A 20394-nucleotide genomic window follows, 5' to 3' on the forward strand; every position below is an offset into this window, starting at 1 on the left:
TGAATCGTCTAGTAAAGGAAATACCAACTATTCATAACATCAAATAATATTTCATGATATTACCATCTTACCATCCATCCAGTGTCATATTTCAGAATGGTCTAATCATCTTAAATTTATGTAGAACTATGTTTCGTCCGCCGCGGTGCACCGGGTGTGAGGCGGTCAGACTGGTAGACGTGAAGCGAGGGGAGGACGAAAGACAGACAGGAGAAAACAAGAAGGTGAGAAACGACGTATGACAATGTAGCGCGAGTTATTAACAAACGTATACATATCTAAGTGGTTATTGTGGAATATAAAAGCTATGCGTGCAAATTTGTAGTATTTTATGGTCTGGATCGTGTGTTTTGGACCCCCGGTTGTCATTTGTGTGGTTAGACTGAAAATGACGACTCCCGACACGACATTACTTCCATAGTGACAGTTCCATCATCAGGACGCGCTGTCGGGCTGGTGGGTGTGTGCTAGCCCCGGAGTCTGGGCTAACAGGTTAGCTTGGTCGGCTACCATTCTTTCCCGTTCTCAGTCTGCTTGCGGCCGTAAGCTCTTGTATTAACTTAGACCAAAGCCAGGGGCTCCCGCCGCCAAGCAAGTTCGATCGGGTGTGCGTTATGTGCGTGTGTGCTATATTGAACAATGCGGCCACCTGTCGTTTGTTTTTCCTTGTTTGCTTTCCTAAGAATGCTTGTCACACTTTGAGTGCATACATGATAATTGATGCGTGGTGGTGTAAGTGCCTTACGCCCATGGCATGCTCCACACTAGTGACGAACTCCGGGATTTTAATTGATGTTCCCTTGGGATGGAATATAAGCTACAACGAGTACCCTAGAGAGTCAACCTCCGACTGCTGAAAAGCAGCGATGCAGAGGAATTTTTGTTCTTTTCTATTTAGAATTTGAGATAAACCACTTGACAAATAAAAAAATGGATTCGATTACCAATTTTTATGTTATGATAATACTTATTGTTGTATAGTGAAGATTATAACACCCCTCTTCATGTTTTAATTACCCTTTCAAAGTTCTTCTTTTATCTCCTTTAGCATGTGGGCATCATGTTTACATTCTGTTACTAGCAAAGAAATTTGAGATGTTCAGAAAGGGGTTACCAGATAAACAGGATGAAAACATCAATAAGGTTTATTTTTGACTGTTGAAATCTGTGCATTTTCCAGAAACCTCTTAACGGTTGTTGACTATCCTTTTTCCTTTTTTGTATTTCCAGGTTTGGGGTCACCTATTTGCTACCAAAATGCCAGGGATTTTAGCACCAACTTAAAAGAGTTTCAACTAAAAATTGGTTTGTCAAAAGAATAAACTGAGCAAGAAGACACAAATGAAGAGATGATCATCCACCAGAAGCCAAAGATTGCAAGATCCAGAACCCTATACAGAAAGTCTTCTCCAGATGGAAGACAAACTTCTCACTCTTGCGATGACTTCACAAGCAGTGTTGGACAGTAGATACAATGAAACCAGTACGATATACTAGGAGAGCAAAATGGGACCGTATGTTAGGAATGCTGGCTGTAGTGGCAGTGGGATACTTGTGTCTATTCTTCAGCATAAGTACTGCAGCAGATGATGGAAAAGAGACAAGCAGACAATGGCAGCAAGATGTTACCTTCAGATCCAGAACTATTCTGTCCACTAACTCCACCTCCAACAGTAGTATTAGTAATACCACGGAAGATCCTATCAGGAAAGGACTCTATCCTCCTGACGTTTTTGACCTGGCTGCGAGGAGGAACGGAGCTGTTGTCTTGCACATTTTGGGGATGATGTACATGTTTGCTGGTATGGCAGTGGTTTGTGACGAGTTTTTTGTCCCTGCCCTGACAGTGATAGTAGAAAAACTGGAGATCTCCGAGGATGTTGCAGGTGCCACATTCATGGCAGCGGGGGGCAGTGCACCGGAGTTCTTCCTCAGCCTGTTTGGCGTCTTTTTTGCCACAGGCAATGTTGGCACAGGGACAATTGTGGGATCTGCTGTATTTAACATTCTTTTTGTGATCGGAGCATGTGCAGTTTTCAGCAAGGAGGTTTTGACATTGACTTGGTGGCCATTGTTACGAGACACCTGCTTCTACATTTTGAGCCTTGGCGTCCTGATCATCTTTTTTCACAACGGGGAGATCCTGTGGTGGCAAAGCATATGTCTGCTGACGATTTATGTGCTCTATGTACTCTTCATGAAGTATAGCAATATCCTGGAGAGAACTGTGAAGAACTTGCTTAATCCAAACAGGGTCCATGTGGTTGTCAAGGAAGGACAGGTGAGGCACTTTTGAAATGCTTACAGCTATATCATAATTTCATCTATATCTAGACTACATTGCCACTATGTATGGGCAAGGGGAGTTGAGGTCCCAGGCTTAGGCGGGCAAGTCTCCAGCCTGGCACATAAGGACCCAACTGTGGGGGCTGTCATGACCGTGCCAGGCAGGGAGTTCCACTCCGGTATAGTTTTGGGGAAAAAAGAATAAGTGTCCATTCGGGCTAGTATGGGCTGTAGTTCTTTGAGTTGGTGGCTTCCTTGGGTGCTCCTGGGCTAGTTTGAGAAAAATAGTGGTGTCAATATTAATATGGTTGTTGATAAGTTTGTAGAATGTAGTAAGACATTACTCCTATTTTCAGAGGGAAGGGGCCACTTCAGATCGTGAAGCATTTATGTCATGCATTCCTTATCCCTGGTATATTAGAAATAGTTTAATTCAACATTACTGGATTTGATTTGAAGAGTTGGTGAGCTTCTAATTATTACGTGATGCCGTACAAAGATTTACAAATTAAGTAGTAATAGCAGTCTGTTTATATGAGATTGTATATTTTGTAAGTCTAAGATGCCTCCATGGTTACCTACCAGCTTCATAGACATGCTGTGAATGCTAGTTAATCTACGAGGTACAAATGTATCCTATTGTAAACCAAATATAGTCCATTCAAAGATGCTGACAACCAATTATATACATGATGTAGCTTAACTTAATCATGTCATGTAACTTAGTCATGTTCCAACAGTATCTTATCATCCAAGCTAAGATTACATATTACTTTTTCATAGCGAGCATGTGCAAATTTTACTTCAAATGTTGCATATATATCGATATATTATAATATATTATATAGTCTTTGTTGGTGACTGAACAGAAGTTTATGGTTGTATGAAGTCTCGGGTCTCCCTGTCCATTGAAGGGTCATTGAGACTTTTCAAATGGCTGGAGTATGCCTGCATCTTAGTTACACAATCACTCTGTCAACTCTGGCATTCCTAAGTTTTCAAACATCACTCACCAAACCCTTTACTTTAGCCGGAGGCATTCTTGTTCTGCACCATTTATGCAGAATAGCATAAAACCTAAGTCTCAGTCAACAAAAACACCAAACTTTATCTTCCGCATTCACTAAATGGCCAAAGTCATTGGATACTAAAGATCAGGGTTCATTACAGCTTTTAACTATATTAAACAGTTTTTGGTCTTTATCACACATCAACCTCTTGAAAATAAGTCCTTTTGTTTGTCTACGGCGAAAGATGATGTTGATAAGCTGGTTTTGTTTTTTTCTTAGTCCGGCAAGTTGGCCTACAAAGACGTCATGGAGTGTTAGCTTTGAGAAACATTCTCCTGTATGTAGACATAGTGGAACAACTGTTCCAGTGTGCTGAAGCAAGATGTATGACCATGTTAGGGATGGTAGATGGTCCTGTTTGCACTGTTTACATTTGCTTCACTTTACTCCCTGGCAACCAGCATAATCCAGGTAACACAGCTCTGCCCCACAAAATTACAGGGTGCTATGTAGGCGATTACGGTTAATCATTTACACATTTCTTTTCTTCTCCTGAAGCACACAGCATCTTCCATTCTCCTTGAAAACTCATAGCGTGCGACAGAAACTGAATAAGGCAACACATTAGGGCTGTCATCGTGTACAAAACCCTTTTAGTTTGCCGTCACTTGCTCAGTAAATCTTGTGGATAAATGATTACACTTGAGTATGTTCTCAAGTCAGTATCGTTACATTTTCCCCTCAAAATGCCAGTTTGTTAACAATGTCTTACGTCTGTTGCATGTATCTGAATATTTTTGCCCCTTTCCAAAATGATAGATTATTCAACATTAATGTTATTTTATCTGTGTAGGTCATTCAAAGCTTGAAACAACAAAATTTGTTAGCATTCAGATAAGCCATCATATTCATCACTGATAAGACCTGCACAAGAGAATTGTGGCTTGTCGAAATTTGTTGTAGTAATTCACCATTCTCTTCATTTTGTTGGATATAAGTTTTTAAAGGTTCAATATGTATCAGACTAGCACAAACAAGCTCTCATTCTTAGACCAATACATGTTTCCTTCATTCCTTTTTTTCCAGGCTAGGTTTCATTCAGGCAAGGTTTAGTGCCACCATTATTGATTTTTTTCTATAGCACTTGTAAATGTGCTTGACTGTAATATGTAAATGTCATATCAAAATTATTACATCTACAGCAGCTTGGCTTTTCACACAAGGTAATACTAGTAACCTTTTAATGTCACACTGCCATATATTTGATATGTGTAACAGTGTAAGGATATTTTTTATACAAGCATCAGGCTAAAGAATATTTTGCAAAGAGTATTTATAAAGACAAGATGAAAAGGAAGGCAGAATCGGCCAGACTGATGTTCTGTTTATCAATTGTACAGTTGCCCGCCTCACCGCTGATAAGATTGTTACAAAAGTCTTTAAATCTCATGATAATTATGCAAATAACATTAGTACAGTCACGGTCATATTTTACATTGAATTTCTTATTCTTTTTGCAGTGTTAATTTGTACTAAATAAGAAAAGTTTTCAGATAGAAAACACAAACTTGGGACTTTTCACTTCATATGACAGTTGTAATATGAAAATTTTAAGCAGGTGGCTTGCATTCATCTTGTCATACTTTTGCAGAAATGAAATATGGGGGGTCTGCACACCATTGCTATTAGGTACATGATCCCTGTTAGATGTGATAAGCTCTTATACAATTTTGTGTAATTTGTGACAGGACCATATACGTAGACATCCTGATTCAATGTACTTGTAAGGTTACTAGGGCTTTTATTGACTGTCAGTATCTTCCTATTAAAGTGACTTTCTGACTTGTATATTTCTAGGACAAAATGATTTGGTACATCCAAAGTTACTCCCAACATGTTTTACCTGCCACTACTTGTGTAATTTTGATGATGCAAGGTATGTTGGGTAGTTAGGCACTTTTGTGAGGTGGGAAATGAAGCATAGATTTCACCCTAGCTCAAAGCCAATGGCAGCCATTGTTCCCCTCAATACAGAGGTTTAGTCCACATTCCTTTGATATAGAGCTCATTTTGTAACAAAAAGAAATGTCAGTGTTGAGTCCATTTTGATTATCCTAAAGCCCTTTAAGATGATAGATGAGCACAAAAATGGCATGAACAGTCAAAACTGCACAACAAGACCTCTCAGGGGTCCCAATAAAATCTGGTCTATGTGGACAGGTAGTCACTATCAACAGAATTCTTAATGCGTGTGTGGTAAAGGCATCTAACTAAAAGAGGCCCCCCAAAAAGTGGTCACAGTGGCCAGGTGGTCCTTCTGTAAGGGTGGTCACTTCTGCAGGTTTGACTGTATACTACAAGCACTTCTTGCAATCCATAGCTTGTGGCAAAATCTCAGTGACTTTCATTGCACAAAACTTTCTAAATGTTCAATGATCACCCTTGACTCAAGCTGGCTGCTTTTAGTGTTACGAAAAGCACTAAGTTAGCACACCTTTTCTGACAGGACTGAAATAGAAGCATTGATCTGTGAAAGCCTGCCTATCCCATTGGTGCATGAAAGTGACTATCCTGCTCATGCAACAGAACAATGGTGTTCCGATTGAGGTGCAGAATCTCAGCCATGAAGAGATGACACGAAAAGAGCTCCATACGTAGTCAGGCCTGTAGATTCAGATCTGTCTGCAAAATGTTTGGAAAAGTGCCACCAGTCTTTGCTAGTTCTGCAAAATCTATGGCAAGTAGGGATAAGTTAAACACCACAGTACAGATTTTTGGTGAAATTGAATATTTCAATTATATCTATTAGAAGAGATATGCTGCTTCCTATGTTTCGCAGCTAAGGGTGGATGCATGAAAACAGAGGTACATGATTGTTCCAGCACATTTGTAACATTCTTGTGTGTTCTTTTATGTAATATCTTCTCATTTTGTAATGAGTTTCTACAAAATCTGAGTGTGATCAAGTCTTATCTTAGGAAAGTCTTCTATTGTTCTGCAGCCTTACGCTTAGGCATTAGAAAAACAAGTCAGAAATTTTCTCGTGAGAAAGTACCCCTGGGAAAGTAAAGCTGGTTTTGTAATAAGCAGTAGTCTTAGCTTTCTGTCCTATTAATTTAAAAGATCTGAAGCCTATTGTACAGATGATGTGGGAGGACATAGCGAAGTGTCCAGTTGCTGTCAATCATTTTCCTATTGTATAGAGTAAGGCTCAGATGCCCTTCGTGTTACCTGGTTACAAAGTCTTGTTGTGGATGGAAGGGCCTACAGGAGACAGCTCCACTGAAGCAGGCCAATTAGTCTATAGGCTTCTCCCCAGTAGGATTATCTGGTCCTTGCATAATATATGCATACTACGCAAATGTTACTGTCAGTTGTTTTGGGGGGTACAGTTAGAAGTTCTTAGAACTATGTAGGATGTCAACTATGTATAAATGAAATATTTCACATGTAAGTAATAGTACTAAATTTCATGTCATGTGGTCTTAAGATCTTTTGGAGGACTGTTGGATCAAAATGCCAGGAGAAAAGTCAGATATTGTATTTCCCTTCTGTACTATAGGGGAGTGAAATGTGATTTGTTGAATTTAGGCCCCACTGCTAAGACAAGTGTAATAATGTGTCTTTCTGGGATTGGAAGGAAGCTTATGCCATTAAGTGCCATTTCTTAATTCATGAACAGTTACCTTAACACATGACAGGACCTAGCAAAAGGGACATTCAATGATTGACGAGTTCTAATTATAATCTTTAGATTTACTTTCCACTTGAAAACTTAATTTCTTCAGTGTATACACTGCAGTCAAACCTTTGATTCTCACTCGAAAAGTAATATGTTCAGTGTTGTCAAACCAGACAAAAGTTATTTGTAGATGTATTAGCTTTTGGGCAGCTTTGGATAGGAATTTCATTTTGCAACATCAACACAAAATGGAGAATAATATCTAGTAGTTGTAATGTTATAATGAAGATAAATTTCTGTCCATTTTTAGTCTGTGACCAGAACCTCTGGTCGACAGACTTTTAGTTTTGTCTGGTTTTCGCGCGTTCGCAGCTGTATCTATATGTTCCCATTGTCTGAATTCTATGTGGTTTGGCAGGTCCTCTGTACTGAAGTTGACGATGATGCACGTGGATTTTTTTTGGCGGCAGGTGGTTTTATTATGGATGTTATAAAAATAACACCCCTACAAAATGTTCATCTTACGGTGTATTGGTCCAGATTCCGTGTATGTGGGTCATGCGGTAATTGATATTGTCAAGCAGATACGTGGTTTTATCTGATCGTCAAAGTTAAGTCGCGTTCGCACCTATAACTGCATGTTCCCGTTGTTGCATACGTACGTCGTTTGGCAAGTCCTCTGCACTGAGGTTGACGATGATGCACGTTGTTTTTTTTTCGCGGCTGCCGGTTTTATTACGGATGTTATAAAAATAACACCCCTACAAAATGTTCATCTTCCGGTGTATTGGTCCAGATCCCCTGTGTATGGGTCATGCGGTAATTGATATTGTCAAGCAGATACGTGGTTTTATCTGATCGTCAAAGTTAATTCGCGTTCGCACCTGTAACTGCATGTTCCCGTTGTCGCATACGTACGTTGTTTGGCAAGTCCTCTGCACTGAGGTTGACGATGATGCACGTTGTTTTTTTTCGCGGCTGCTGGTTTTATTATGGGTGTATAAAAATAACACCCCTACAATTTGTTCGTCTTGCGATGTTTTGGTCCAAGGCCGCTTTGTGTGAGCCTTGCCAGAATCAAATATTGTAAGCAGATGCGTGGTTTTATCTGATCGTCAAAGTTATTCGCGTTCGCATCTGTAACTGCATGTTCCCGTTGTCGCATAAGTACGTTGTTTTGCAAGTCCTCTGCACTGAGGTTGACGATGATGCACTTTTTTTTTTCGCGGCAGCTCGTTTTATTATGGATGTATAAAAAAATATTACCCCTACAATTTCTTCGTCTTGTGGTAAATATCACCCCTACAATTTCTTCGTCTTGTGGTGTTTTGGTCCAGAGCCGCTTTGTGTGAGTCTTGCCATAATGAAATATTGCAAGCAGATGCGTAATGTTTTCTTGTCGTCAAACGCGCGTATCTGTAGTTTCCGTTGTCGCATACGTTTGTGGTTTGGCAGGTTCTCTGCACAGTGTTAGACGATGACGCACGGTGTTTTTTTGTCGCGCTAGTTGCTTTTAGTATGGATGTAATAATGTCAGATATCACCCCTTGTATTTGTACGTTTCACGATGTATTGGTCCAAGTCTGCTTGTTCAAGCAGATGCGTGATATGTACATAAATTTTACGCGCGTTTTCATCTGTATTTGCATATTTCCGTTGTCGTTTTATCACGTTTACGCGCGGTCGTATTTGTATCTGTATGTTCTCTGTCTAAATCGTATGTGGTTTTGCAGGTCCGCTATGTACACTGAGGTTGTCGATGATGCACGTAGGTTTGTTTTGGCGGTGTATTTCGGTTCTTGGCCGCTTTGACAGTTGTTCACCTTTCTCGAAATATGTTGGATATTTATTTCACCATTCAAACAAGTTGCTCAAAATTCGTCAAAATCTGTGACAGCTGTGACCAGCTGTGGCCAGCTGTGACGAGCTGTACATGTTGTCAACAGCTGCGACCAGCTGGTCATGATATTTTTTATAACATCTACTTTGAATATGACAGTATCACCTATTTACGGTAATTCTAAGTAGCTGCGGGCCAATCGCCATTTACGTTTTAAATTAACATGGTTGGTACCTTTATTATGATAATGCTGTCTTCATATATACTTGTACATCAGTTTCTTGTCCGATCTCCTTTACAGTGTGGCTGTGAGTTGACTTTTCGGCACATAAAGAATATAAGCAAACAACAAGCAAAAACAACATAACAACCAACAAAATACCAAACCGACGTCACAGACTATGTTACCTACGGTCACTTGTTTTGTTTTGTCACTGTCAACTTAGAAAAGGTCTGTCAACTTAGAAACGATCTATCTCTAATGACTAATTTTTAGATGTATGGTATTGAGTCCTCACATCTATGTGCCAATCGCTGTACCAATCAAGTAAGAGAAAACATCAAATGCTTGTACATCATCAGGTCTTTTAGTGGCCTTTTTGAAATTCCTTTTTCTGATAAGGTCCTGGGGCCCCCAACAGCTGCATCTGGCAGTGTGTTGAATAAGCAGCAGCCTACTCCTTTAGCAAGCCCCTAGGGCAATAATGCTAAAGGCCAATTATCATCAGACTTTGTCAGGTGGTGGGACCTGTCTGTCTACTCTAGGTGGGGACGGTATCAGCTTAATGACTGCTGTGTTCTTATTAGTTCTGGTGAGCACATTGACAAACAGGTGCATATCCCAATTGATTTGTATTCAAGGATTGTGTCTGTCAATTGATTGTTAATGGAAATTGTCTGAAATGTGCAAAAGCAACTACTCAATGGGAGTAGCAAAAATGATCACAATAGAAATTTGGCTGTTATAGAAGCTGATCATATCACACTAAATCTTGGTGACCACCAAATGTCTCTATTATATACATTTACAGGTAATACCTTGACTATACCTGTCAGGTTTTTCTGTATTTTTACTTGTTTGGCTGAAAATGCTTAGAGTGTGCCAATTCAGGCATGGCTGATTTTGAAATAAAGTAGTGTTCTATTGAAGTAGAAATTTTCAGTTGAAGGCAATGTGACAGATGAAATGTGTCACAGCAAGTTAAAAGAAGAAACAGGTTTAGAATTTATCCAGTGATGCATTTTGCTTCTCTTTCTATGTTTGTATGAAATTTGTTGGTCAGACATGATTTCTTTAGATCTACCATCTGAAGGGATGCTGGACTTCATATTTAACCTTGTATCCAGACGTATTCTCTTCTGTCCTCTTTTCGGGGAAGACACAAGAGACTCTGACTGAGCTATGATATGTCCAGATACCAGGCTACTCCACATCATTCAATGTTTCTACTTTCTAGTGTAGTGCTAGTTTATTCACCAGGTTGATTGACTGGCTGTAAATTAGATTAGATCTCCAGTACAATGTGTTGTGCACTGAAGCCTGCTCTTGTTATAAAAGCTGAAGAATACAGAGGGTGTGTATTAATTATGACAAGGTTAAACCTGCAGCTATATGATTAGACAGCTTGCTTGTCAGAACAACCATGTGATCTCAATGGAGATGTCACCTTCAGTTCTCTGCTAAGGTGACTTTGGATAATGTCTACTGGATATGACCTTTATAATAGAGAAGATCTGGCTGATGAGGCCAAGGTTCTCTTACTTAGTCTACACTCGGTCATATTAAGACATGTCAGGCCCTGGTATTACTTAGAGTCCATTAGCTTCAACTGCTGACGTCATATGTGGATCTATTGCTACCTTCATGAGATGATAGATAAATTATGTATTGTATAAAGTACTTTAAACACTTTCTAACATTGCCCTTATTTATCACCTTCTAAGTTGGCTTTGAATTGGATTATTGCATAAGAGCCATTTCAATCAGAGTGTGTGGAAGGGAAGTTTGGTATGGGTAAGCATATCACGTGTAGTGATATTTTATGGACACCATGATGCATAAACAAGGAACTGAATATTGCAAAACTCAATAAATTTAACCAGCACAAAATATTTACTACAGTAACCACCAGGAATTAATAGCAATTAAATGTCAGTTAAGTGTGTTGTTGTCTTATGTTTTCAAAAAGCAATCATCTATTTTTGTTACTAGGGAAATGTACTTCAGTTAATACTTAAGTGTGATGTTGAAGTGCCAAATGTATTTCAAGGATGAAATTTGAAACAGCTTAGTAGCACTGATCTTGAAAGAAGTCGAAGCACATAATGGTTGAGCTGCGTTGCCAGGCATATATGCCCCAAATGCATTTGCCATTCTTAATCAATTATGGCATTTCAGTGTATTGAGGCATTAAGAACTGCTAATGTTAAAAGCATTGTAGGTGACAGCTGGTGAAGGTTATATAGGAGGAAATACATTTTGTATGCAGGTGTGGCTATACTTGATTAATGAAGGTGTTTGGATCTAGAGTTGGAAGCAGCAATTATCAGTGTATCAAAACATTTTACCTGTCATTCATTCATCGTATAAATACACTTAACAGATGTAAGAATGTAAGAATGCAAAGGTTGCTGCAAAATTAAACTCAAATGTTGACATTTCGATTCTCTGTCTCCTTTCAGGGGGAAAGCCAGCATTTCAATTTTCCGGTGTTCCGCAGCAACTCGGGGTTGTTCCGCCATGGGGCTTTACAGCTGCTCATCCATACCATTGATCCCATTGGTGAAGGTAAGCTATACAAGTAGTGCAGGTGTATCTGTTAAGGTATATTCTAACTGTTGTAGTAATATATTTAGTATCTGGATGGATGTGGTACATTTTGAACATTTGTTTGTTATGACTTAAGCTTCTTCTTCCTCTCTCTCCCTCCTTATCTCTTTCTCTCTCATGTGGAATGAAATCATGGTGACAATGATGATGAAAATTGTAGCAGTAAAAGTACATGTACATGTAAATGTAAATACACAGACTGCTGTCATTTCTGGGAATGGAATAACACATGAAACACCATAATCATCCCTGTTCTATGATAATCACTATGAAACTTTAGAAGATAGATGCATACATGTACTCTCATTGATCTAAAAACGGGATAGAAATGCCCAAAGTGTGCCAAAGGCATTGCGTGATACATCTCCTTTATCTTCCACGTTGTCACAACAGTTTTACATCATTTACTCATATAATATTCATGAATGGTCATCAATGTTACATTCCCATGCACCTTATTGGCACTATTGAGAAGAAGTAATAATGGCTTTATGAAGATGATAATAGTTGCCATTTCACCCTGCCAAATGAATTTTCATATCACCATGACTATACATTTCACTCAGAATGCCACATACCAATCTGTCATTTATCAAATAAGATAAGGTAAAAGGAGTTACAAAATTTTATTTTTGTGTCTTAATTACAATGAGATGGTTCAAGTTATTGATGTCTTTTCCTGTTTCTGTCTAATGTTTATACTATGGAAACTATAAAGGCTGTTCAAGAGGTACTGACTTGCTAATTCTGTGGTGAACTGCACTGTAGATCACCGTGGGTGCTTGGGTGAAGAAAAATACTCAGTGGATGTGACCATGATATTTTATATCTTGACCTCCTAGAGTCCTAACAGTATCTACACCATGATAGCATTTTATCTTGAAGTAGGGTTAAACAAAGTTGGTTACCTGGTTCTTTGGTTATAACATTTCTTTGATTTCCTACTCATTGGAACCAACATTTGGGATATAAAGTGTGCTCTGAATATTTCTGTAAGATACTGATGATGGGACGTTTTTAGGATTTTTCCCAAGCCTGTTATCATTATTACATCAAACAATGAAATAAACCCTTTGAAGATATATATCAGCTATGTATGAATCTATATAGTCTGTCTTTCATGCAGTCTCCATAGAATTACTTGACCTTTTTGAAATGGTACCTCTTTCTTTTTGAAATAGTACCTTAGAAGGTGCATAGGTTATCAGGATTGCCACATTCAGTACTCTCTGTAAGTGCCTGTTTAGTTAATGTAGAAGATTCTGTGGTTTACAGTTAACAATAGATCCATGAGTGTGTGTGTTAACTGCCTTCTGTTCCTTCCTGCAGCTAAAATCTCAGACAAGGCCAAGGCTTTATACACAATCACCAAGGTGCAGGTGATGATGGAGAATGAGGTAGGTCCCTCTGGACATGTGTATTAGTGTTCACATTATTATCTAGTTCACATTAACAGCAACACCCTTACTATCCTTAGTGTTGAATGACAGCTATGCCACCCTTACTGTCCTTGGTTCTGAATGACAGCTATGCCACCATTACTGTCCTTGGTGCTGAATGACAGCTATGCCACCCTTACTGTCCTTGGTGCTGAATGACAGCTATGCCACCCTTACTGTCCTTGGTTCTGAATGACAGCTATGCCACCCTTACTGTCCTTAGTGTTGAATGACAGCTATGCCACCCTTACTGTCCTTGGTTCTGAATGACAGCTATGCCACCCTTACTGTCCTTGGTGCTGAATGACAGCTATGCCACCCCTACTGTCTTTGGTGCTGAATGATAGCTATGCCACCCTTACAGTCCTTGGTGCTGAATGACAGCTATGCCACCCTTACTGTCCTTGGTGCTAAATGACAGCTATGCCACCCCTACTGTCCTTGGTGCTGAATGATAGCTATGCCACCCTTGCTGTCCTTGGTGCTGAATGACAGCTATGCCACCCCTACTGTCTTTGGTGCTGAATGATAGCTATGCCACCCTTACTGTCCTTAGTGTTGAATGTCAGCTATGCCACCCTTGCTGTCCTTGGTCCTGAATGACAGCTATGCCACCCTTGCTGTCCTTGGTGCTGAATGATAGCTATGCCACCCTTACTGTCCTTGGTATTGCTAGTGCACTCTGATGATATGGCATCTTGAAACACTCTTGAAACATTGACTTGTTAAAAACCATTTGGACTGCTCACTTTGACCTGTTTCTAATATCATTGATTGTTGACGATGGGATGATGTTATCTGTCCGCTGTTGCAGGTTGGGCATGTGAAGTTGACTGGTGACCCAGAAGTCACGCCCATCAACAAGACCACCAACATGGCCACCCTGACAGTGAGGACCCTGGGGGTGACCAACCCTGGCTGTGATTCGTTGGGCGACTCAGAAAGACCCAGCACATCTCAGGTACGCCTGGTATCTTGTTTGATTGTATTCTGAGATGTCAGTAAAAATATCAAAATACCTCAACGTGTAACACACTTTGCCAACTTCCAACTTCCAAGCACTTTTCTAAGTTGGATCATGTTGACATCATCCTTTAGGAGAATCTGGACATGTTAGAGGACAGCCGGTCTGTTCCACTTGGGGAAGTGGTGCAACACACTAGGGAGAAGCGCAGGCAGTCCTCCTCCTCACTGTCATCTCAGGATGGTACAGGCCAGAAGAATGGCACAGTTAGGAATGGGCTGACACAGGTAATGACTGTGTTTGGGATGTACTGTATGTAGGGTTTTGGGAGAGTTGGTCGACAGGGGGGGGGATGGTTGGTGGGCAGGGGAGAGAGGACCATATAAAAAGGTTTTGCCGGAAGAGAAGCAATGTAAACTAAGATAACTGCAAAATATGTTATTACTTTATAAGATATGTAAATATTCCTATGTAAACCTAAATAACTGTGTATGATAAGTGGTTCAATAAGTACATTTTCGGTTTGCATTTCTACACTTCAACAGAGATGGGTGTTGCCACAGGATGTGTCTATATAGCTGCTTGGTATATCTACCTACTATGTGTTCTTGTGTAGTACTAAGGGCAGTATGAATAGGTACTTTAGAAGCCGGTACTGATGACAGTGATCTTGTCTGTCAGGACCTAGAAGCAGCAGAGAAAGATGATGAAGATGAGGAGGATGAGGAGAAGGAGGAACCATTAGACCTGAGCTGGCCTGACACCTGCAAGAAGAGGGTGTCTTACATCATCCTGTTCCCCCTGGTGTTTCTGATGTGGATCACCCTACCTGATGTCAGAAAACCTGTATGTATTGTACAGCACTATACTTAGTTCAGTATCTATACTAGTAGTATACTTAGTGTTATATGCATCGTATAATAGGTATAGTATAGAATTTTATGTCTTCAGACAAAAATTTACAAAAATTGCAATTCTAACGTCTGAATCTGGTATTCAAATTTTTGACAGCAGTGCACCTGAAACACGCAAAGTGCATTCAAAGCCAGTGTGATACAAGTAAAAATCCATGTGATAACCCAAAATATCACAGTAATGCCCGTATTGAACGTTATCATGACCCACATGACATTAAGTATACTAATAGTAAAGTACTGTTCATACTGGGTCCACTTCTGGCTTCATGTCGATGGTTTTTATCTTTCTGTCTCACTCGTGGTATGATATGCGCCTTGAATTTATTCCTCACTCTTTGGAGAGTAAAACTAGGTCTGGAGGATTTTGTTTTGCAATAATTGATCCCATCTTCAGTTAAGTGTTGAAGCTGCCATGGTCTGATAAGATCTCTTGTTGACTTATTTCACAGTGGTGTTGATATTTGTGTTTTTATTTGTTCCAGTCTGCTCGCCGTTTCTATCCCTGGGGCTTCTTGGGCAGCATTCTTTGGATCTCCATCTTCTCCTACTTAATGTTATGGTGGGCTAACCAGACAGGTGACACCATGGGCCTTAATATAGAGGTCAGTTTTTCATTTGATACTACACTACTGCACTACTACTATTGCAACTGTAACTTAGAATCTGATATAAATTATGCAACATAGTCTTTTGTTAATGCACAATTAAAGACAAAATTCTACAACATGATAAATGATGGAAATTTGATAGCAGGAATGGATGCAAGACTTTGTTCAACTGTGTTTCTATGTGCCCTTAGGTGATGGGGCTGACAGTGCTGGCGGCAGGAACAAGTGTTCCTGATCTCATAACCAGCGTCCTGGTTGCTAGGCGGGGCTTTGGTGATATGGCTGTCTCTAGTTCCATTGGGAGCAATATTTTTGACATCACAATTGGGTGAGAACCTATAGTTTGCTTTCCCTCTGCTTTGTTTAGACAGTTTAGACAGCAAAGTTGATGCTGAGTGATTCTCCATACTTTTAGCAAAAGACTATAATTGCAACAAGCAAATATTTTCCAAACAATTGAGTAAAGTGTGCTTTTTTGTAGGTCACGTTGTCTCCCATGTTTTGCTTTTAGAAAGTCTCCAAGGTTGTAGCTCATACATGAGACATGGCTTCACTCAGACATAGAAACCTGACTGTGTATTGTTGTTCCAGGCTGCCTGTGCCCTGGCTGCTGTACTCCTGTGTGTATAATGGCCGTGCTGTGGACGTGAACAGCCAGGGCCTGTTCTGCTCCATCCTCATGCTGCTGGCCATGTTAGTTTGTGTCATCGTCACCATTGCAGCCTGTCGCTGGCGCATGAACCGTTCAATGGGCATCATCTTCTTCACTCTCTATCTTGTCTTCATGGTCCTCAGTGTTCTTCTGGAATTAGACATTATACAATGTTTTGTGTAAGGTTATTTTGTTGATGGTAGTCACACTACCAGTAATATTGAGGTTTTACAAATGCTTGTGTGTAATTTTGCCATGACTACAGTAGGATTTGATGTGCAATCTTCAACCACTGCAATACTTCTCTTTTGGAAAAAAATAATTTATCTCTACAGACTTTATTCAAGTAGGGCGAATTACACACAAGATGCATTACGATAGAAGAGAATAATCATGGAACATATAAACTAGGATGGTATATTACATAGCCATGTGATGCTAGCACAGTCACACAGCAGTGCTCATGATGTGTAGCGTGGTAACCATCCCGTTGGGAGCTCCCAGGTGTTCTATATGGCTCCTGGAGTGTTGATGACCCAACCCAGGTCTATTAGTGTACATCAAGGAATTATCAAAATCAATTACTTCACTCCTGGGACATCAGTAATCAGAAAGGCTGACTGGAAGGATAGGCTGGGTTGGAAAAGGCCTATGCTTAATAGGACTTGGCCAATAAACACCCTTATGCTGGTCCGTGGAGATGGTTATCATGCTAATGATGGGTCATGTCTTTATCATGTTGACATTGCACCAGTATCTTTTCTGTTGATCATGGTCTCCAAATCTCACTGGACAGGAAACAGCTGCTGGAATGGATAAGATCCAATGACAATTTGAACCTTTGTCATGATGAAGGATGATGTTCATGTATCAGCCAGAACTAAATTCAATAATAATTACTGTGGTAAGAAAGTGGAACTTGACAAACCTTTTCTTACTGGGTTGTGTCATATCAGTATGAATAGTGATATCTTTTACAGGTTGTTTTTCTTTTACATAGAAACAATGAAAGATATTTTGGTAGGCAGTCATCACTGAGCCAGCCTCATCCTGCAGTACTAATGGTGGCAGATATGTGGCTCTGCTGAGTGTCCATGGTATATGTACTGTTGCCTCAACTTAGTAAGAGGCAATGTTTTGTGGTCTCTACAGTCACACTGTTGAGTTTTAACCATAACATGTCAATCATTATATTTTGCACTACCTTGTCTTGTCCTTTAATGTATTGAGGACAGGTAAAGATTGAGAGAGAGTTTAGAGGAAACATTGTGGTCAGTGGAAAAGATTTTGACTCTACAATTAGATAAGACAGGCAATACTGTGGCTGAGAAACACGCACATGACAACAGGAACTGTGGGGTTATGGAGTTAATTTTGATTCAAACTGCACAAGACAGGTCAGTAATTTTTAGATTAACCAGCATACTTTACCAGCATAATGTATGTTGTGATCTTCCTCTTCTTTGCAGAGTTTGCTAGTTTTTGCTATATGCTGCTGTAGTGTTTGTGTACTCAGTTCCTCATTAAGTGCTGCTACAGTGGATTGTTCTAATAACAAAGCTTGTTGTGTATATAGAGGGACTTTGTGCTGTATATATAGGGACATTGTGCTGTATATATAGGGACGTTGTGCTGTATATATAGGGACTTGTGTGCAAAAAGACTTTCCGGGCATCACGTTCCAGACATTTTTCATCATAGAACATTCCAGCATGACGAAGGGACAATCATAACTTGTATAGTCCTAAAACATGTGTAAAAATAGTTACAATCATACATTAGACAAGAAGAGTGTAAATTATCTCAGCTAACCACCAACATCCGTCCTAGAATGTATATTTTTGAACCACTGTTGTATATTTATTGTAATATATTTTAGGGAGTTGCTACTCTGGAGTGCAATTACGTACAATTCTCAGGTAGTGTAAACAAGGACAAGTGTCACTCTTCTAATTCCTGGACATGCAATGAGATGTACAGTAGGTATTATAAAAGTGCATGCCTGTACACGGAGGTTCTGCTTTTGTGTCCATTGTCAACCTGTTGTGCAATGTTGCAGAATGGCTTTTCTCATGTTATTAATGAACTAGTCAATGCAAAATCACTTGATAGGTGGTATAAGCCACTTCTGTGCCCTGGGATTGCATGTTCTTCTCAAGCAAGGCCTCACTCTCAAATGTAGCTGAACTGTATAGCTGTGTATTATAACTGTTGTACATAAAACTTTTTTTCTATGGGTTAAGGGCACTGTATGTTAATTAAATTGTGGCATTCATATACACTTACTACTTAAAGTATATTCCATGTACTAAAACTATATTCCATGTATTTAAAATAATATGTTGTCATGACAGCTTCTGATAAGGAATGGAAGGTGAAAATGTAAAGCAATTTAGTTTGTTTTACCCTGTCTAACCCCACATTCATTGACAGACTGTAAAAAATTGATGCAAGTACATGTAGCAAAACTTGGTCTGTTCTTTAGTTAAGAACCAACAACTTACCCTGGAGTTGAAATGTCCCTGCGAGTAGAGATGAGTAGACAAGTGTATAGAACTATTTGCAATACTCCTGTATGTGTAATGCTGAAAGAAACCTTTTGACATGCTGCTCTGAAGCACACGTTGCTGTTACTTAAGGAATGATGATGGAACCTCTGGAATTTGGATTTCCAAACTTGGTCATTGTCATGTAGAATATACAGGAAAGTGTCAATGTTGCTATCTGTTATGACATAGAATCCCGATATGCTATGTGAGTAGATAACAGTTATGAGAAAAAATAAATCAAAGACATATCACCTTTGTCAGAAAAGGGAAGGTAGTTGAGGGGTTTCATTGTAACATTTGTGCAAGAAAGATGTCAATCACTCCATCTCGATTCTGGACTGGATGTACATTGTATTTCAATGTCATATCATGAATTTTTAGTTCTTGAAAATCTGTTGAGGAGAACCCATTTGATGCTGTTCTGGGAACTGAATTTCCTCAATTTTACATGTACATATAATCAGATTACGTTGCGAAATATATATTGAAGTAACACATTAATTATTCTGGTATCAAAGTTAACTTGCTGCATTACTCATAATAACTTGAGTGTTCAATATCTCTGTAATGTACTGCATAACACAATGGAACCCTTTAAGACTGCAGTCTCTTTTTGTGAACCAATGGTAAATGTAGACACTGAAGGATGTTAAGCAAACATTGTACAATCATGTGATAGTGAATGCTGTACCACTCCAAATGTTCAAAGGCACATGCATTTATATGTTATGGAAGGAAAAAGATTTTAAGAGTAGTCCAAATGTGTGCTGTATTTATGTGAATATACCTCAAACGAAGCACTGGTGAAAATATTTGTCCCCATCTTGAAAATCAGGACTGGAACATGCATTTAGAGATCGCCCGTTCCCTGAGGGAATGAACAGAATCTTGTCTGGTGTGAAGATCAGCAATGTGTCAAATGGAAAGTATGTTACGGAATAGTTCTCCTGTCAGCTGGGAGTAGTTCAAACCTAAATGTCTGACTGTCAGAAACAAAACCACAGACCTAAGCTACAAGAGTTGATATCTTAGCTGTTGTTGGAATGTCCTTACCAAAGTAGAACAAGAAATGATAAGTCTCCTCACAAAATATGTGACCCCACAGTGTAGTAATAAATGGATTGTGTACCAAGGTGTAGGTTTGGGGCCCAGTGTGCTGCGATATCAAATGAAGGATTAGAGATGGTCGTTAACTATTTTTGAAAAAAAAAGGGAAATGATTATTACTGGTGTCAAGTCAAGGAAACTTGCAAGTAAAGGTTGTGGTAAAAAGGTGTGTCTGGTGTATAATTGTTGTGTTCTGATGCATGTCACTGTAGCCTTTGTGCCTTTCACACAGTACATCACAAATATAATAGACATTTCTCTTTAATAACCCAAATACGAGTAATGCGACAGTCGTCAATAATCAATTGATGATTTCTCCAAAAGTTACATATGCCAACCTCATGTAATGTATCTTCCCTGAAATTAACACCATGATCATGAAAGGAGAGCACTCAAAAACAGTATGATGTGCAAGCTGGCATACAATATATATTTTCCATTCACTCCCTGGTCAGACAGTATTGTCCATATGCATCCATCCATCCATCCATCCATCAAACAGTGAAAACA

General features: G+C 39.4%; 1 protein-coding gene across 5 annotated transcripts; it reads left to right on the top strand.

Annotated features, from left to right (window-relative positions):
• The first annotated feature begins 108 nt into the window (after positions 1-108).
• On the top strand, positions 109-20048 carry LOC118409798 (sodium/potassium/calcium exchanger 2-like). Of its 5 annotated transcripts, none has more exons than XM_035811114.1 (10): positions 109-224; positions 1231-2281; positions 11501-11606; positions 12978-13045; positions 13902-14048; positions 14186-14338; positions 14733-14897; positions 15451-15570; positions 15768-15904; positions 16168-20043. In XM_035811114.1, exons 2-10 carry the CDS (start codon positions 1475-1477, stop codon positions 16409-16411), a joined length of 1947 nt encoding a protein of 648 aa, XP_035667007.1. In that variant the 5' UTR covers positions 109-224; positions 1231-1474; the 3' UTR covers positions 16412-20043. The 5 variants fall into 5 exon arrangements, with proteins under 5 accessions (XP_035667007.1, XP_035667010.1, XP_035667008.1 ...); XM_035811115.1 differs by lacking the exon at positions 109-224 and adding an exon at positions 313-605 and having other exon boundaries at positions 16168-20048; XM_035811116.1 differs by lacking the exon at positions 109-224 and adding an exon at positions 313-501 and having other exon boundaries at positions 16168-20048.
• The last annotated feature ends 346 nt before the right edge of the window (positions 20049-20394 follow it).

The sequence above is a fragment of the Branchiostoma floridae genome, chromosome 2 (assembly GCF_000003815.2).
Source record: "Branchiostoma floridae strain S238N-H82 chromosome 2, Bfl_VNyyK, whole genome shotgun sequence".
NCBI classification, from domain to species: Eukaryota; Metazoa; Chordata; class Leptocardii; order Amphioxiformes; family Branchiostomatidae; genus Branchiostoma; species Branchiostoma floridae.

What these genes read in the sequence shown, in the direction of transcription:
- LOC118409798 (XM_035811114.1), top strand. Translation starts at nt 1,475, where the DNA reads ATGAAACCAGTACGATATACTAGGAGAGCAAAATGGGACCGTATGTTA. An exon ending in CATTGATCCCATTGGTGAAG is followed by an intron (nt 11,607 to 12,977) that starts GTAAGCTATACA and finishes TCCTTCCTGCAG; the next exon opens with CTAAAATCTCAGACAAGGCC. An exon ending in ATTTTTGACATCACAATTGG is followed by an intron (nt 15,905 to 16,167) that starts GTGAGAACCTAT and finishes TTGTTGTTCCAG; the next exon opens with GCTGCCTGTGCCCTGGCTGC.